The sequence below is a fragment of the Bufo gargarizans genome, chromosome 5, assembly GCF_014858855.1.
Source record: "Bufo gargarizans isolate SCDJY-AF-19 chromosome 5, ASM1485885v1, whole genome shotgun sequence".
NCBI classification, from domain to species: Eukaryota; Metazoa; Chordata; class Amphibia; order Anura; family Bufonidae; genus Bufo; species Bufo gargarizans.
In genome coordinates this window covers 197,466,541-197,479,208 of record NC_058084.1, presented here as the reverse complement: position 1 = coordinate 197,479,208, position 12,668 = coordinate 197,466,541, and the positions used below count along the sequence as shown (strand labels likewise).

Here is a 12,668-nt window from a genome sequence, read left to right as displayed (position 1 = left end):
ACTAATGACCTATCCTCAGGACAGGTCGGGGTCTGACACCGGGGACCACTGCCAATCAGCTGTTTGAGAAGGCACTGGCGCTCCTGTAAGCACTTCTTCGTGCTCACCAAGGTCAGCAATGTACATTAGGACTGAATAAACTGGCATATATTATAATGAATGTGCCGACAGCCCCGTCCACGCTACTTTACCTCCTGCACTACTCCTCCTTTCAGAAAATGGCGATGGTTTATAACTTTTTTTATGCCGTTTCCAGGCATAAAGGGTCATAGTAAATGACCCCCAGTATTTTACTACCATAATGATTATTTAGCAAGTACGTACCTCTGAATATTTCCCACGGTAGTTGCCCAAGCTCTTCTCCATCCTATGCAGTCGATGAAAAAGTTGTTCTTTACTGAGGCTTTCATGACCACCAACAGCATCTTCTGCTTCACTTTCAATGTCAGAAGAAGGATCGAACACAGGCCCTGAACTGTCTCCATCAATCCGATTTAATGACTCACGTGAACTGCTTCGAAATAGTGACTCCATTGAAGGGACGCGGAGTTGAAGCTTTTGTGCAAAAGACGGAGCTTCGTTCTTCTGCAATAAAAATGTCCCACAGCTTATCAATTCACTGGAAATTAACTCTTTACATAACTGAATGGGAGGTGTAGTACAATCATCTTAGCAGAAATCATACTTGTTTATAATTTTATACACATTAAAGGGGTAATCCGATTCTAAGAATGCACCCCACAATGCCCAGGCCAATCCTATAGATCACACTTACCCCACTCTTGGCACCTGCGTCACTCCAGATCCCTGCATGGTCACCGCTACATCTCCCCGTCGCGTGGATCAAAACATCCAGGTAAGAAGGGGTGAACCAATAGCAGGCAACAACGGTGACCACTCGCTGCTGCTATGTCTATGGCAAGCAGGAAGAGAGACAGCTTCTCTTCATACAGCTGATCAGCGGGGTTGCCGAGTGTTGGAAACCTGCCGATCTGATATTGATGACCTATCCAGCGGAAAACCCCTTTAAGAACATTGCTTTACGGCAGCCCCATGAGCCATAGACAATGGTCAGGAGGAGACCTTATTGACTTCTATGAGAGAATTTTCTAGGCATGCTCTATGCCTGTGCAGAGATCATTCTACAAGGAAAGAATAGATACGATTTGACAATCGCCTATTGTGAATGGTGGATCCTGCCTTATCTATACACAGAGATGATATCATAACAGGTAGGATTAGAATGACAGATAAGCAGATAACTGCAGTAAAGTGATCTGTACAGGCGCCTATTATTAGGCTTAGTGGCCAGTGCAAAAAGTGCAGGATTTTATAGTTTTTGTTTAAATATAGTTATTGACATGGAAAATGAAAAATATTATCACCTTAAATTCTATATGTATTGGTTAAATATAAAAATGTGATTCGGGGCCCGCAGTACAATTGCTCAGCCTGACAGCATATCACACACAGGATCGCTATCTATGGTAGAGCAGAGTTCCTGCAATAGATAGTAAAGGAGCGATCCTGTGTGCAGCCTGACAGTAACACAACAGTATTGCAGGTGCCAAAGCACAGTGTAATGTAGTGAGCCCCCACCCCATTCACATTGTAGATTGCTAGAACCTGTTTAAGGTAACACCAGCCAGATTAATGCAAAAGACAATTCATAGCCAAGGGCTAAAGGTTAAAAAAATTATGTAAATTCTGTGAACCTAACTTCAAATCGAAAAAAAAAACGATTTGAAGTCCTAAGTAGTTACGTGCAGGTTATTTGATACTAGCTGCAAACTTGTCATCAGATATACAACTAGAATCCTATCTGAGCCCCTATAAAATGGGGGGGGGGGGGGGAGAAGCCATATCAGTTTACATTACAGTGGCCTTTTTATAGAATAAAGATGACTAGTAAAAGCTCTGTGTAGCCTTTGAGTCAGCATGGAATGCTGGCAGAGTGCAGCTCTGAGGCTTGTTAAATTGTGAATGTGGCTCTGGATTTGAATAAAGGCTGTAATGCAGGATGTAGTGCAAGTTACTTAATTGTATGCAAATTCTGCCTGTAAACTGCAAAATGGTGTTTAAAGGGCTTCCATCACCCCCCATTGTGCAATTTTCATTAGCAGACATTAGCTATTATGCTAATGTCAGCTGAGTGCAATCATACATGTCCTACCTTTGTCTGTGGCTTATTTCTTTTAAAATCATACTTTTATCATATGCTCATTTCTTCACTACCAGCAAGTTGAGCGTGTACTTGCTGGTAGCCGCCGCATCTGCCGCTTCTAGACACACCCCATCTCCTCTTGATAGACAGGGCCAGCGAGCGCTCTCCTCCTCCCGCTGGCCCCGTCTGCTGTTGAATTCCCGCGTCTGCGCCGTAACGTTCCTCAATCGGCGCAGGCATACTGAGTGCCGGACGCGCACTTTCCAGCTCATTCCTCAGTGCGCCGATTATGTCACACTACACCTGGAAGAGAAGACTGCAGATTATCGCTGATGCCGTCAGTCTTCTCTTCCGGGTGTAGTGTGACGTAATCGACGCAAGCGCGTGTCCTTCACTCAGTACATCTGCGCCAATCGAGGAACGTTACAGCGCAGGCGCAGGAATTCAGCAGCAAGCGGGGCCATCGGCAGGAGGAGAGCACTCGCTGGCCCTGTCCCAAGAGGAGATGGGGTGTGTCTAGAAGCGGCAGCTACCAGCAAGTACACGCCCAGCTTGCTGGTAGTAAAGAAATGAGCATATGATAAAAGTATGATTTTTACAAGAAATAAGCCACAGACAAAAGGTAGGACATGTATGGTTGCACTCAGCTGACATTAGCAAATAGCTAATGTCGGCTAATGAAAATTGCACAATGGGGGGTGACAGAAGGCCTTTAAAGTGAGCAGATACTTTCAGACCCATGTACAGCTCACCTGACTGGAGACGGGATCGCTGCCATTCATGTCATCTGCGGACTTTGATCCATTCTGGTTGAAAAAAAAGTTACAAACACTTATCCATGAGCAACGAGGGGATAAAGAGGTTGTCTCACTTCAGCAAAAAACATTTATCATGTAGAGAAACTTAATACAAGCCACTTACTAATGTATTGTTATTATCCATATTGCCTCCTTTGCTGGTTGGATTAATTTTTCCATCACCTTATACACTGCTCGTTTCCATGGTTACAGACCACCCTGCACTCCATCAGTGGTGGTCGTGCTTGCACAATATAGAAAAAAGCATTGGCCTATGAGCGCTCCCATGGTCCAAGCCACTAGAGAGTCCGACGCTTTTTCCTAGAGTGTGCAAGCACGACCACCACTGATGGATTGCAGGGTGGTCTGTAACCATGGAAACGAGCAGTGTATAGGGTGATAGAAAAATGAATCTAGCCAGCAAAGGAAGCAATATGGATAATAACAATACATTAGTAACTGCCTTGTATTAACTTCCCCTACATGATAAATGCCATTTGCTGAAGTGAGACAACCCCTTTAATAGAACTTACTAGTCATAGCAAGATTGACTAAAATAATACTAAATCTGTTAGATTTGCAATGTGAAAATTATTATTAATTATATTTATAGAAGTTTAGTACAAAATGTATACAGGCAAGATAGGGGGGGAAACTACTGTATATAAAATGTAGTCAGAGAAATGTAAGGCATATTTACCAGCCACATTCTCCTAAAGCCAACCATACACGTGTTAGCAGACCGTCAAAACCAGTGGAATCGACCAAGGGGGGGGGGATGGAACGGTTAGATGACTGATTTAAATGCATTCAAACCATTTTTTTCCTTGGAGATAAGCAGCACAATAGTACTGGAAGTCACTTATCACTGTTGAATTATGCTGATTTGGTTGGCCAGTAGGCATAACATTGATTGTAAATGCTGATATACCGTATGCTCAGAATATTATTTTAAGAAATGACTGCTCTGTGTACAATAATGCACAACCTTCCACTGTTACTAATTAAACTACTGGGTAAACAGCATGAAACATATGAACATATGTTTCATATAGGTACACATCTTTTCTCACAAATGATAAAAAAAATTAAATAAAAAAAAACTATTAGTGAGATGGTCAATACTGAGAAGATACATTTATATGACATGCTTTTGTGAACAGTTCCCTCTCACCCATGCACTATGTTTATTAGTGTCCTCATTTAGTGACAAGCGGTAGAGAATTAGCTCAGCAGCGTATGTACAGGCTTGGGACTAGTGCGGCACAGCCAGTAACAGGAGATGCTGGGAACGTGTCTATGTCTGCCTTGTGTCATCACATGTAGGGTATTTTACACCCTGGCTACAGCTTCAAGGCTATGGACCCTTTTGGCATCAAAACAATGATTTCTATTTTTACATGCAGTTTATTAGTGGCTTTCTTGAGTAAAAAAAATAAGGTTGCACTAACTTTCAATTTACATTCTTCATTCCTTTTTTCATTTTCAGACTCCATAATATTCAGTTTGCAACCTGATCCTAGTCTCAGACTTTTCTCATGTGGCTGATTCCCTCCCAGTAATACATACTGGATGTAAGGATTGTGTGTCAAGGATGCTGCTATTTTCACTAGCTCTCATGCATCAGCAATGCTAAAAAGGGGTATTCCAGTAGGTAGGGGATAACTATCAAATCATAGTAACATAGTATATAAGGCCAAAAAAAACATTTGTCCATCCAGTTCAGCCTGTCATCCAAGTTGATTCAGAAGAAGATAAAAAAAAAACAAAAAAAAATCTCAATTTTAAAGGGGAAAAATTCCTTCCCGACTCTAATCAGGCAATCAGAATAACTTCCTGGATCAACGACCCATCTCTAGTAGCTATAACCTGTAATATTATTACACTCCAGAAATACATCCAGGCCCCACTTAACTCACCATCAACAACCTCCTCAGGCAGAGAGTTCCATAGTCTCACTGCTCTTACCATAAAGAATCCTCTTCTATGTTTGTGTACAAACCTTCTTTCCTCCAGACGCAGAGGATGTCCCCTCGTCACAGTCCTGGGGATAAATAGCTGATGGGATAGATCTCTGCACTGACCCCTGATCTATTAATACATAGTTATTAGATCTCCGAACAGTCGTCTTTTTTCTAAAGTGAATAACCCTAATTTTGATAATCTTTCAGGGTACTGTAGTTGCCCCAATCCAGTTATTACTTTAGTTGCCCTCCTCTAAACCCCCTCCAGCTCTGCTATGTCTGCCTTGTTCACAGGAGCCCAGAACTGTACACAGTACTCCATGTGTGCTCTGACTAGTGATTTGCAAAGTGGCAGGACTATGTTCTCATCATGGGCATCTATGCCCCTTTTGATGCAACCCATTATCTTATTGGCCTTAGCAGCAGCCGCCTGACACTGGTTTCTACAGCTTAATTTGCTGTTCACTAAAATTCCTAGGTCCTTTTCCATGTCAGTGTTACCGAGTGTTTTACCATTTAGTATGTACAGGTGACTTGCATTACTCCTTCCCATGTGCATAACCTTACATTTGTCAGTGTTTAACTTTGTCTCCCACTTCTCTGCCCAAGCCTCCAATCTATCCAGATCCATCAGTAGCTGTATAGTGTCCTCTTCTGTGTTAATTACTTTGCACAGTTTAGTGCCATCTGCAAAAATGTATATTTTACTGTGCAAGCCTTTTACAAGATCATTAATAAATATATTGAAGATATACTTAGCCAGTTACTTACCCACTTAGACGTTTTCTCCCAGTCCAAGCATTCTCATTTTATATACTAACCTTTTACGTGGTCTTTGGGAAAGTCCAGATATACGACATCCATTTATTCGCCGCTGTCAAGTCTAGAACTTACCTCCTCATAGAAACTGATTAAATTAGTTTGGCATGACCGATCCCTCATGAAGCCATGCTGATATGGCATTATTTGCTTATTTTCATTGATGTACTCAGAGATAGCATCTCTTAGAAAACCTTCAAAAAGTTTACCCACAACAGGTTTTAAACTTACCAGTCTATAGTTTCCGGGCTCTGTTTTCGGACTCTTTTTAAATATTGGCACTACATTTGCTAGTGCCAATCTTGTGGAACACTCCCTGTCAGTATAGAGTCTGTAAATATCAGAAATAAGGGTCTGGCTATGACATTACTTAATTCTCTTAGGATACGGGGGTGAAATGCCATCTGGTGATTTGTCTATTTTATTCTTTTTAAGATGCCGCTGTACTTCTTCCTGGGTCAGACAGGGCACTTTTAATGGGGAATTAACTTTTAAATTCTGCATTTCATCTGACAGTTTATTTTCTTCAGTGAATACAGTGGAGAAAAAAAAAAATTTTTTATAGCTTTGCTTTCTGCAACTGCCCCCTCATTACTCTGTAGAGGGCCAAAACCTTCAGATTTATACTTTTTACCATTTATATAAAATCAAAAACATTTTAGGGTTAGTTTTGCTCTCTTTGGCAATTAATCTCTCAGTCTCTAGTTTGGCTGCTTTTATTTGTTTTTTACATATTCTATTTTTTTTCCTTATAGTTTTTCATGTGCTTCCTTGCCGCCCTCCTGTTTTAGTGATTTGAATGCTTTCTTTTTGGTCATTTATTGCTTTCTTTACTGTTCTATTTATCCACATTAGTTTTTTCTTGTTCCTTAACCTTTTATTCCCATAACGGTATGTACCTCTCACAATGAGATTTTAGGATGCTTTTAAAAATATCCCATTTTGTGGCTGTATTTCAATTTTTGAGGACTTTGTCCCAGTTAGCTAGGCCTACGGCCTCTCTTAGTTGGCTAAATTTAGCTTTTTTGAAGTTTGGCCTTTTTGTTCCTCCCTGAAGAAAAACTCTTTTGAATGATAATTGGAAGGTTATTACTTTTTGGTCACTATTTCCCAGGTGTCCCATAACTTGCACATCTGTTGTTCTGTCAGGCCTATTGTTTAATACTAAGTCCAGTGTGGCCGTCCCTCTAGTCGGGTTCTGAACCAGTTGGGAGAGGTAATTGTCTTTGGTTATTTCCAAGAACCTGTTTCCTTTATAAGATATACAAGTTTCAGTTTCCCAGTCTATATCTGAGTAGTTGAAGTCCCCCATAATCACCTCATTATGATTTGCCGCCTCGTCTATCTCGATTAGTAGCAGATTGTCTGTGGACTCTGGTATATTAGGTGGTTTATAATAACCTCCTATTAGTAATTTATTATTGTTTTTGCCTCCATGTATTTCTACCCACAGAGACTCCACATATTCATGTCCCTCACTTATATCTTCTCGGAGTGTGGGCTTTACACAGGACTTTACATAAAGGCAGACCCCTCCCCCCTCTCCGGTTTTGGCGATCCTTTCTAAACAGACTGTACCCCTGTACATTAACTGCCCAGTCATAGCCATCATCCAGCCATGTCTCAATTATTCCCACTATGTCATAGTCCTCCTCACACATCAGTAATTCCAGTTCCCTAGTTTTATTAGTCAGGCTTCTGGCATTAGTATACATACATTTAAGAGGTTTATGTATATTTTGTACCCTACACTTTTCCTTCTGAGCTGTTCTAGTCCTGCCTTTCATTTCTCCCCCTGTCTCTATCTTCCCATCCAATAACGTAATAACCCTCCCCCCAGTCCCTAGTTTAAACACTCCTCCAAACTTCTAGCCATCTTCTCCCCCAACACACCTTCACCTTCCCTATTGAGGTGCAGCCCATCGCTACGATAGAGCCTGTAGCCAACAGAGAAGTCGGACCATTTCTCCAGGAACCCAAACTCCCCCCTCCTACACCAGTTCTTGAGCCACTTATTAACCTTCCTAATCTCCCGCTGCCTTTCTTGTGTGGCTTGTGGTACCGGTAGTATTTTGGAAAATACTACCTTTGAGGTCCTTGCCCTAAGCTTTTGACCTAAATCCCTAAAATCGTTTTTAAAGGACGCTCCACCTACCTCTAACTTTGTCATTGGTTCAGATATGGACCATGACTGCTGGATCTTCTCCAGCCCCTCCCAGTAATCTGTCAACGCGATCCGCGATGTGTGGAACTCTATCACCAGGAAGACAACACACCGTTCGACGATCCCGGTCTTTGTGACAGATTGCCCTATCTGTACCCCTAATAATTAAGTCTCCCACTACCAGAACCTGTCTGGCCTGCCCTGCTCTCCTGGTCCCCTGCTTACTGGGCTGACATTCCCCTGACTGGCAGAGGAAGTGTCTGGCAGCAGCAGTGCTCTCCCTGAACTGACATCCCCCTCATCTGCCAACTGTGCAAACTTGTTGGGGTGTGTCAGATCGGTGGGGGATAGGGCATAACTTGTACCTACTGGAACACCACTTTAATTCCTTGACTTATTTCCCTTTCTTCAGCTCATAAGAGAACACTTCTCTTTTATGCTAACAGTTATTGATGTTAAGAAGCGTATGATTCCCTTCCCTCTGCAGAGTTTGCAGTGGGTGCTCTGCTTTCTCTCTACATTTTTACATTACCTATATCAGTGGTGGCAAAACTTTTACAGACCAAGTGCCCAAACTGCAACCCAAAACCCACTTATTTATCGCAAAGCGGCAACATGGTAATTTAACCTGCATACTACAGTCCAATATAGTATATCTTCCATCTACTTTATCATGTAGCTATAACAGCCTGCCTACATTCAGAGTGCTGCCTCTGCCGTTCATATGCGGGCCATAGGTTTACCACTACTGGCCTATATAATTCTCCTTCTGCAGACTGCCTTGTATGTGCTTTCCTACGTGAGCTGACCTCCTTGGAGCATTACCTGCTCTCCACAATCTGATGTGCTGTGTACAACCTCTCCCCCTACTGCTATATCGAACACTGAGAGAAGGGAGACTAGAAACAGGTGCAGTGATCTGGCAAAAATGATGTCAGATTCAGCAGTACTACCAGCTAAGTGAAGGACTAACACACAGCAGAAGAAAAAATTTAATAAAGACTATTTAGAAAGTTGCTTAATTTTGAGTGTATGAAAAAACTGAACAATAAAAATTCAGTGCAAAAGTGTCCATATCCTTGAAATAGATTTATCTTATGCTACTTTCACACTAGCGTTTTGGTTTTCCGTTTGTGAGATCTGTTCAGGGCTCTCACAAGCGGCCCAAAACGGATCAGTTTTGCCCTAATGCATCAGTTTGCATCAGAATGCATCAGTTTGCCTCCATTCCGCTATGGAGGCGGACACCAAAATGCTGCCTGCAGCATTTTGCTGTCCGTCTAGCGAAGCAGAGCCAAATCTGGCACAATAGAAAACGGATCCGTCCTCCATTGACTTTCAATGGTGTTCAAGACAGATCCGTCATGGCTATAGAAGACATAATACAACCGGATCTGTTCATGACGGATGCATGCGGTTGTATTATTATAACGGAAGCGTTTTTGCAGATACATGACGGATCCACAAAAAAAACGCTAGTGTGAAAGTAGCCTAACCTATATGATTCACAACTGACTGTATATTATGGTTTCATATACACCTGGTATTTTCTATTACTAGAAAAATAATTAAGATATTGTTTTAAATGTTTTCCTATTGAGTCTACGGACATTTGAGTCACTATAAGACTGTAGAGGGCCAATAAGGAGCACAAAGCTGCTAGCAGGTAACTATGCTGCTACTAGTATATCAGAGTAAACCGACGGAAGAGATAAAATCTTCACAATGAGTATGCTTAATGTGTACCTTCAACTACAGTACACAGTATGAATAATATGCGGCAGGACTCAAAGGAAACTGGTTAACTACCCTCACTGACGGCCAGGGTGGCTAAAAATCAATGATAAAAAAATAAAATAAAAAAAGAAATCGGATTTTTTTTTTATTTAAATCGGATTTTTTAATATAAAATGCTTTTTGAGGAAAATATATTACAATCCAAAGGTTATTTCATTATGAAATAAAGAGAACTTTTTTAATTATGTAGAATAAGGCTGTATATGTTTAATTTTTTGTTAAATTCCATTAATCCATTCACAATGTCATGCTCTTCCAGAGGTTTTTGTAAGATTACTGGGTAGTTTCTCTGCCTACAAGATATTATCACAGATGCTTGGTTTAATTTTGTTCTCAAAACTGAATTTATAACATGAAAAGAGTTGAGAAAAAGATCTTAATCCTAACTTCTACAAACCTATAAATACAGAATCAACCCCTTCAGTGCTAAGTTTAAAGTTCAGTGAATAGAATACAAACAATCTTTCTTCATCACTTTCGCTTCAAAATATCACTTTCTTGTGTAGGCTGGGCTGACAGTCTAAGTTTCTTAAAATAAATATATTTTCTTTAGCCAAATTAGTTAACAAACATGGATGTTTAAGCAAATAACATGCTGTAATGTTATTGTTTCAGTTGAATAAATCCTATTTAAATTGTTATTATTAAGGTAATGATTATTTTTCTCCTTCCTAAGTACAACAGAAAAATTGTCCAAATATGAATCTTTACGTAAAAAACTATGATTTAAATCAAGCCTTACTGACTAGTGATTTAAATCAAATCCACCCTGCTGACGGCAGCATAGTATAGTGACAGACCCACTGATGGAATTCAGTAATCTTAGAGCCCCGACCTGCCAAAGGGCGTAGCGCACACCAGTGCTGCAAGAGAGATGAATCTGGCATCACTTCCCCAGCCTCCGGACCATGATTGACAGTCTTATTTTCTATTGAAACAAGAAAATAAACTGTCAATTGTTATCCAGAGGTGGGGGACGGCAGGAGAAGCGTGCGGCACTGGAGGCTATGAATGGAGTGACACAGGGCTGAAATAAGCAGTCATATAATGTAATGCCATCAGGAAGGCAGCATAGGGAGCATATAAGATATTAACTTCACATATTTCCGGTTTTGTACATGTCTTTACTCTTTATGTGTGGTAAACTGCCATAGAGACCGCACAGTACCACCCTGAGACATACTCAAAAATTGAACAATGCTGAAAAATAAAATAAAATAAAATTAACTATTGACAAGGATTCCTGTATGTCTAGTGAGGAATTAAATTGATTTCTGCCTTTGGAGGTCAAGAACATTTCTCGCAAAAATAGCTTTCAGATAGATTCTCATGATCCAATCAAGTCCTTGAGACAAACGATTTGGTTTCTGCACAAGGCCATTATGCCGCTAGGTGCATGAGCAATTCAGTTTACATCAGTTCGGACTGTTAATCCTGCTGGTTAATGAGTGAGAAGCAATGGGCAATTATGGCGCTTCGGCCTGGTCCACAAAGAGTGATGGTCAAGCTTTTGCCTATTTATTAACGCAGAAACAAGTTAATCTGTTATATTAAAAACCCACATAGAAGCACACAAAAAACACTATTTAGTGCAGGTTACTAATACAAAGAGACACATAATTACTACTGGAGGGGTCTAGAAGCAGATCTAGAGTAATTCCACTTCCTGAAAGGAACGGGTGGACTCACCACACTGCCACTCAGGGGTCTGGACCGTTTGGTGTGGTCCAGAGCAAAAATAGTGTATTCAGAGAGTAAAGCAGGCTCTGCTATCATCCCGGCCAGCAGCTGTGCCACACAACACAATGGAATGAGGAGACAGATAATCAGAAGAAACGTTTTCTTTCACATGATATTTCATACTTTACGTAGGTTTTGAAGTACATTTACATAACCCCACCGCCTCCGTGGGGGTTAATGTGCATGTTCGCCAAACCAAACATGCAAGTTAGTCAGGCCATAGTGGGTATTAACTGTCCCCCAAACTTCTCTAGTTTCAGGATATACAAAATATAGTTAAAATGAAAAAGAATAATAGGTGGCTTAGCAATACGTTTATGTACAGCTCTGAAATAAAAAAGTTATGGTTGTCGGAATTTGGTAATGCAAGGGAAAAAAAAGTTGAAAAGTTTTTGTTTTTTTAAGTAGTACATATTTTTCAGACTATAAGACACATTTTGTGCCCCAAAAAATGGGGGGAAAGTGATAGAGGGTCCGATCTGAGGCTGATTGGGGGTCCGATCTAGGTCTGATGGGAGGCTGATAATGTCTAATTGGGGGTCTGATCTGAGTCTGATGGGGCTGGAGGTGCTGATCTGAGGCTAATGAAGGCTGGGAGGGGGGGGTCTGATGGGAGGCTGATGGAGCTTGGGGGGTCTGATTTGGAAGCCTGATCTGAGGTCTGATAAAGAATGGGAGTCTGATAGAAAATATATTTTTTCTTATATTCCTCCTCCAAATCCTAGGTGCGTCTTATAGTCCAGCATCTTATAATCCGAAAAATAAGGTATAAAATTTGGTAACACCATATTCATACTGACATACAGGATAAGGCGACCATGTCATTTTTAGCACACATTGAATGCCTTTTTTCTAATTTAACCCCGCAAATTATTATTTTTCCTGTTTCCCAATAAAAGATGTGGTTAATTAAATGGCACCATGAGGAAATACAACTTGTTCCTCGAAAAATTCTCTCTCATATAGCTATGTGAATAGATAATTTCAAAAAGCTTTGGTTCTTGGAAGCTTAGGAGGAAATAACTAAAATTGGCCATGTACGCAAGAGGTTAAAGGGGTTATCAAAGACTAAAAGAAGTCCCCCATGTGACCGGGCTCCTCACACTGAATATACCACTCCAATTGCTCTGCTAGATTATCTTCAGCAGGCAGCTCAGAGGGTGTGTCCTTTCTGCTGCAGCTCTCTCCCTGTAACTGCCACAGCTTCTAGTAGGACATAGGGC

General features: G+C 40.9%; 1 protein-coding gene across 4 annotated transcripts in view; it reads right to left on the bottom strand.

Annotated features, from left to right (window-relative positions):
* GOLGA4 (golgin A4) overlaps positions 1-12,668 on the bottom strand; it is a 122,110-nt gene that overhangs the window by 97,967 nt on the left and 11,475 nt on the right. For 2 of the 4 annotated variants that reach the window (XM_044293480.1, XM_044293481.1), the window contains 3 exons: positions 11,395-11,493; positions 2,917-2,970; positions 325-585 (listed from right to left, as the gene is read on the bottom strand). In XM_044293480.1, the coding sequence (XP_044149415.1) occupies positions 325-585; positions 2,917-2,970; positions 11,395-11,493 (414 nt within the window). The remainder of the gene's footprint in view (positions 1-324; positions 586-2,916; positions 2,971-11,394; positions 11,494-12,668) is intronic. The other 2 variants (XM_044293482.1, XM_044293483.1) reach the window with 2 other exon arrangements.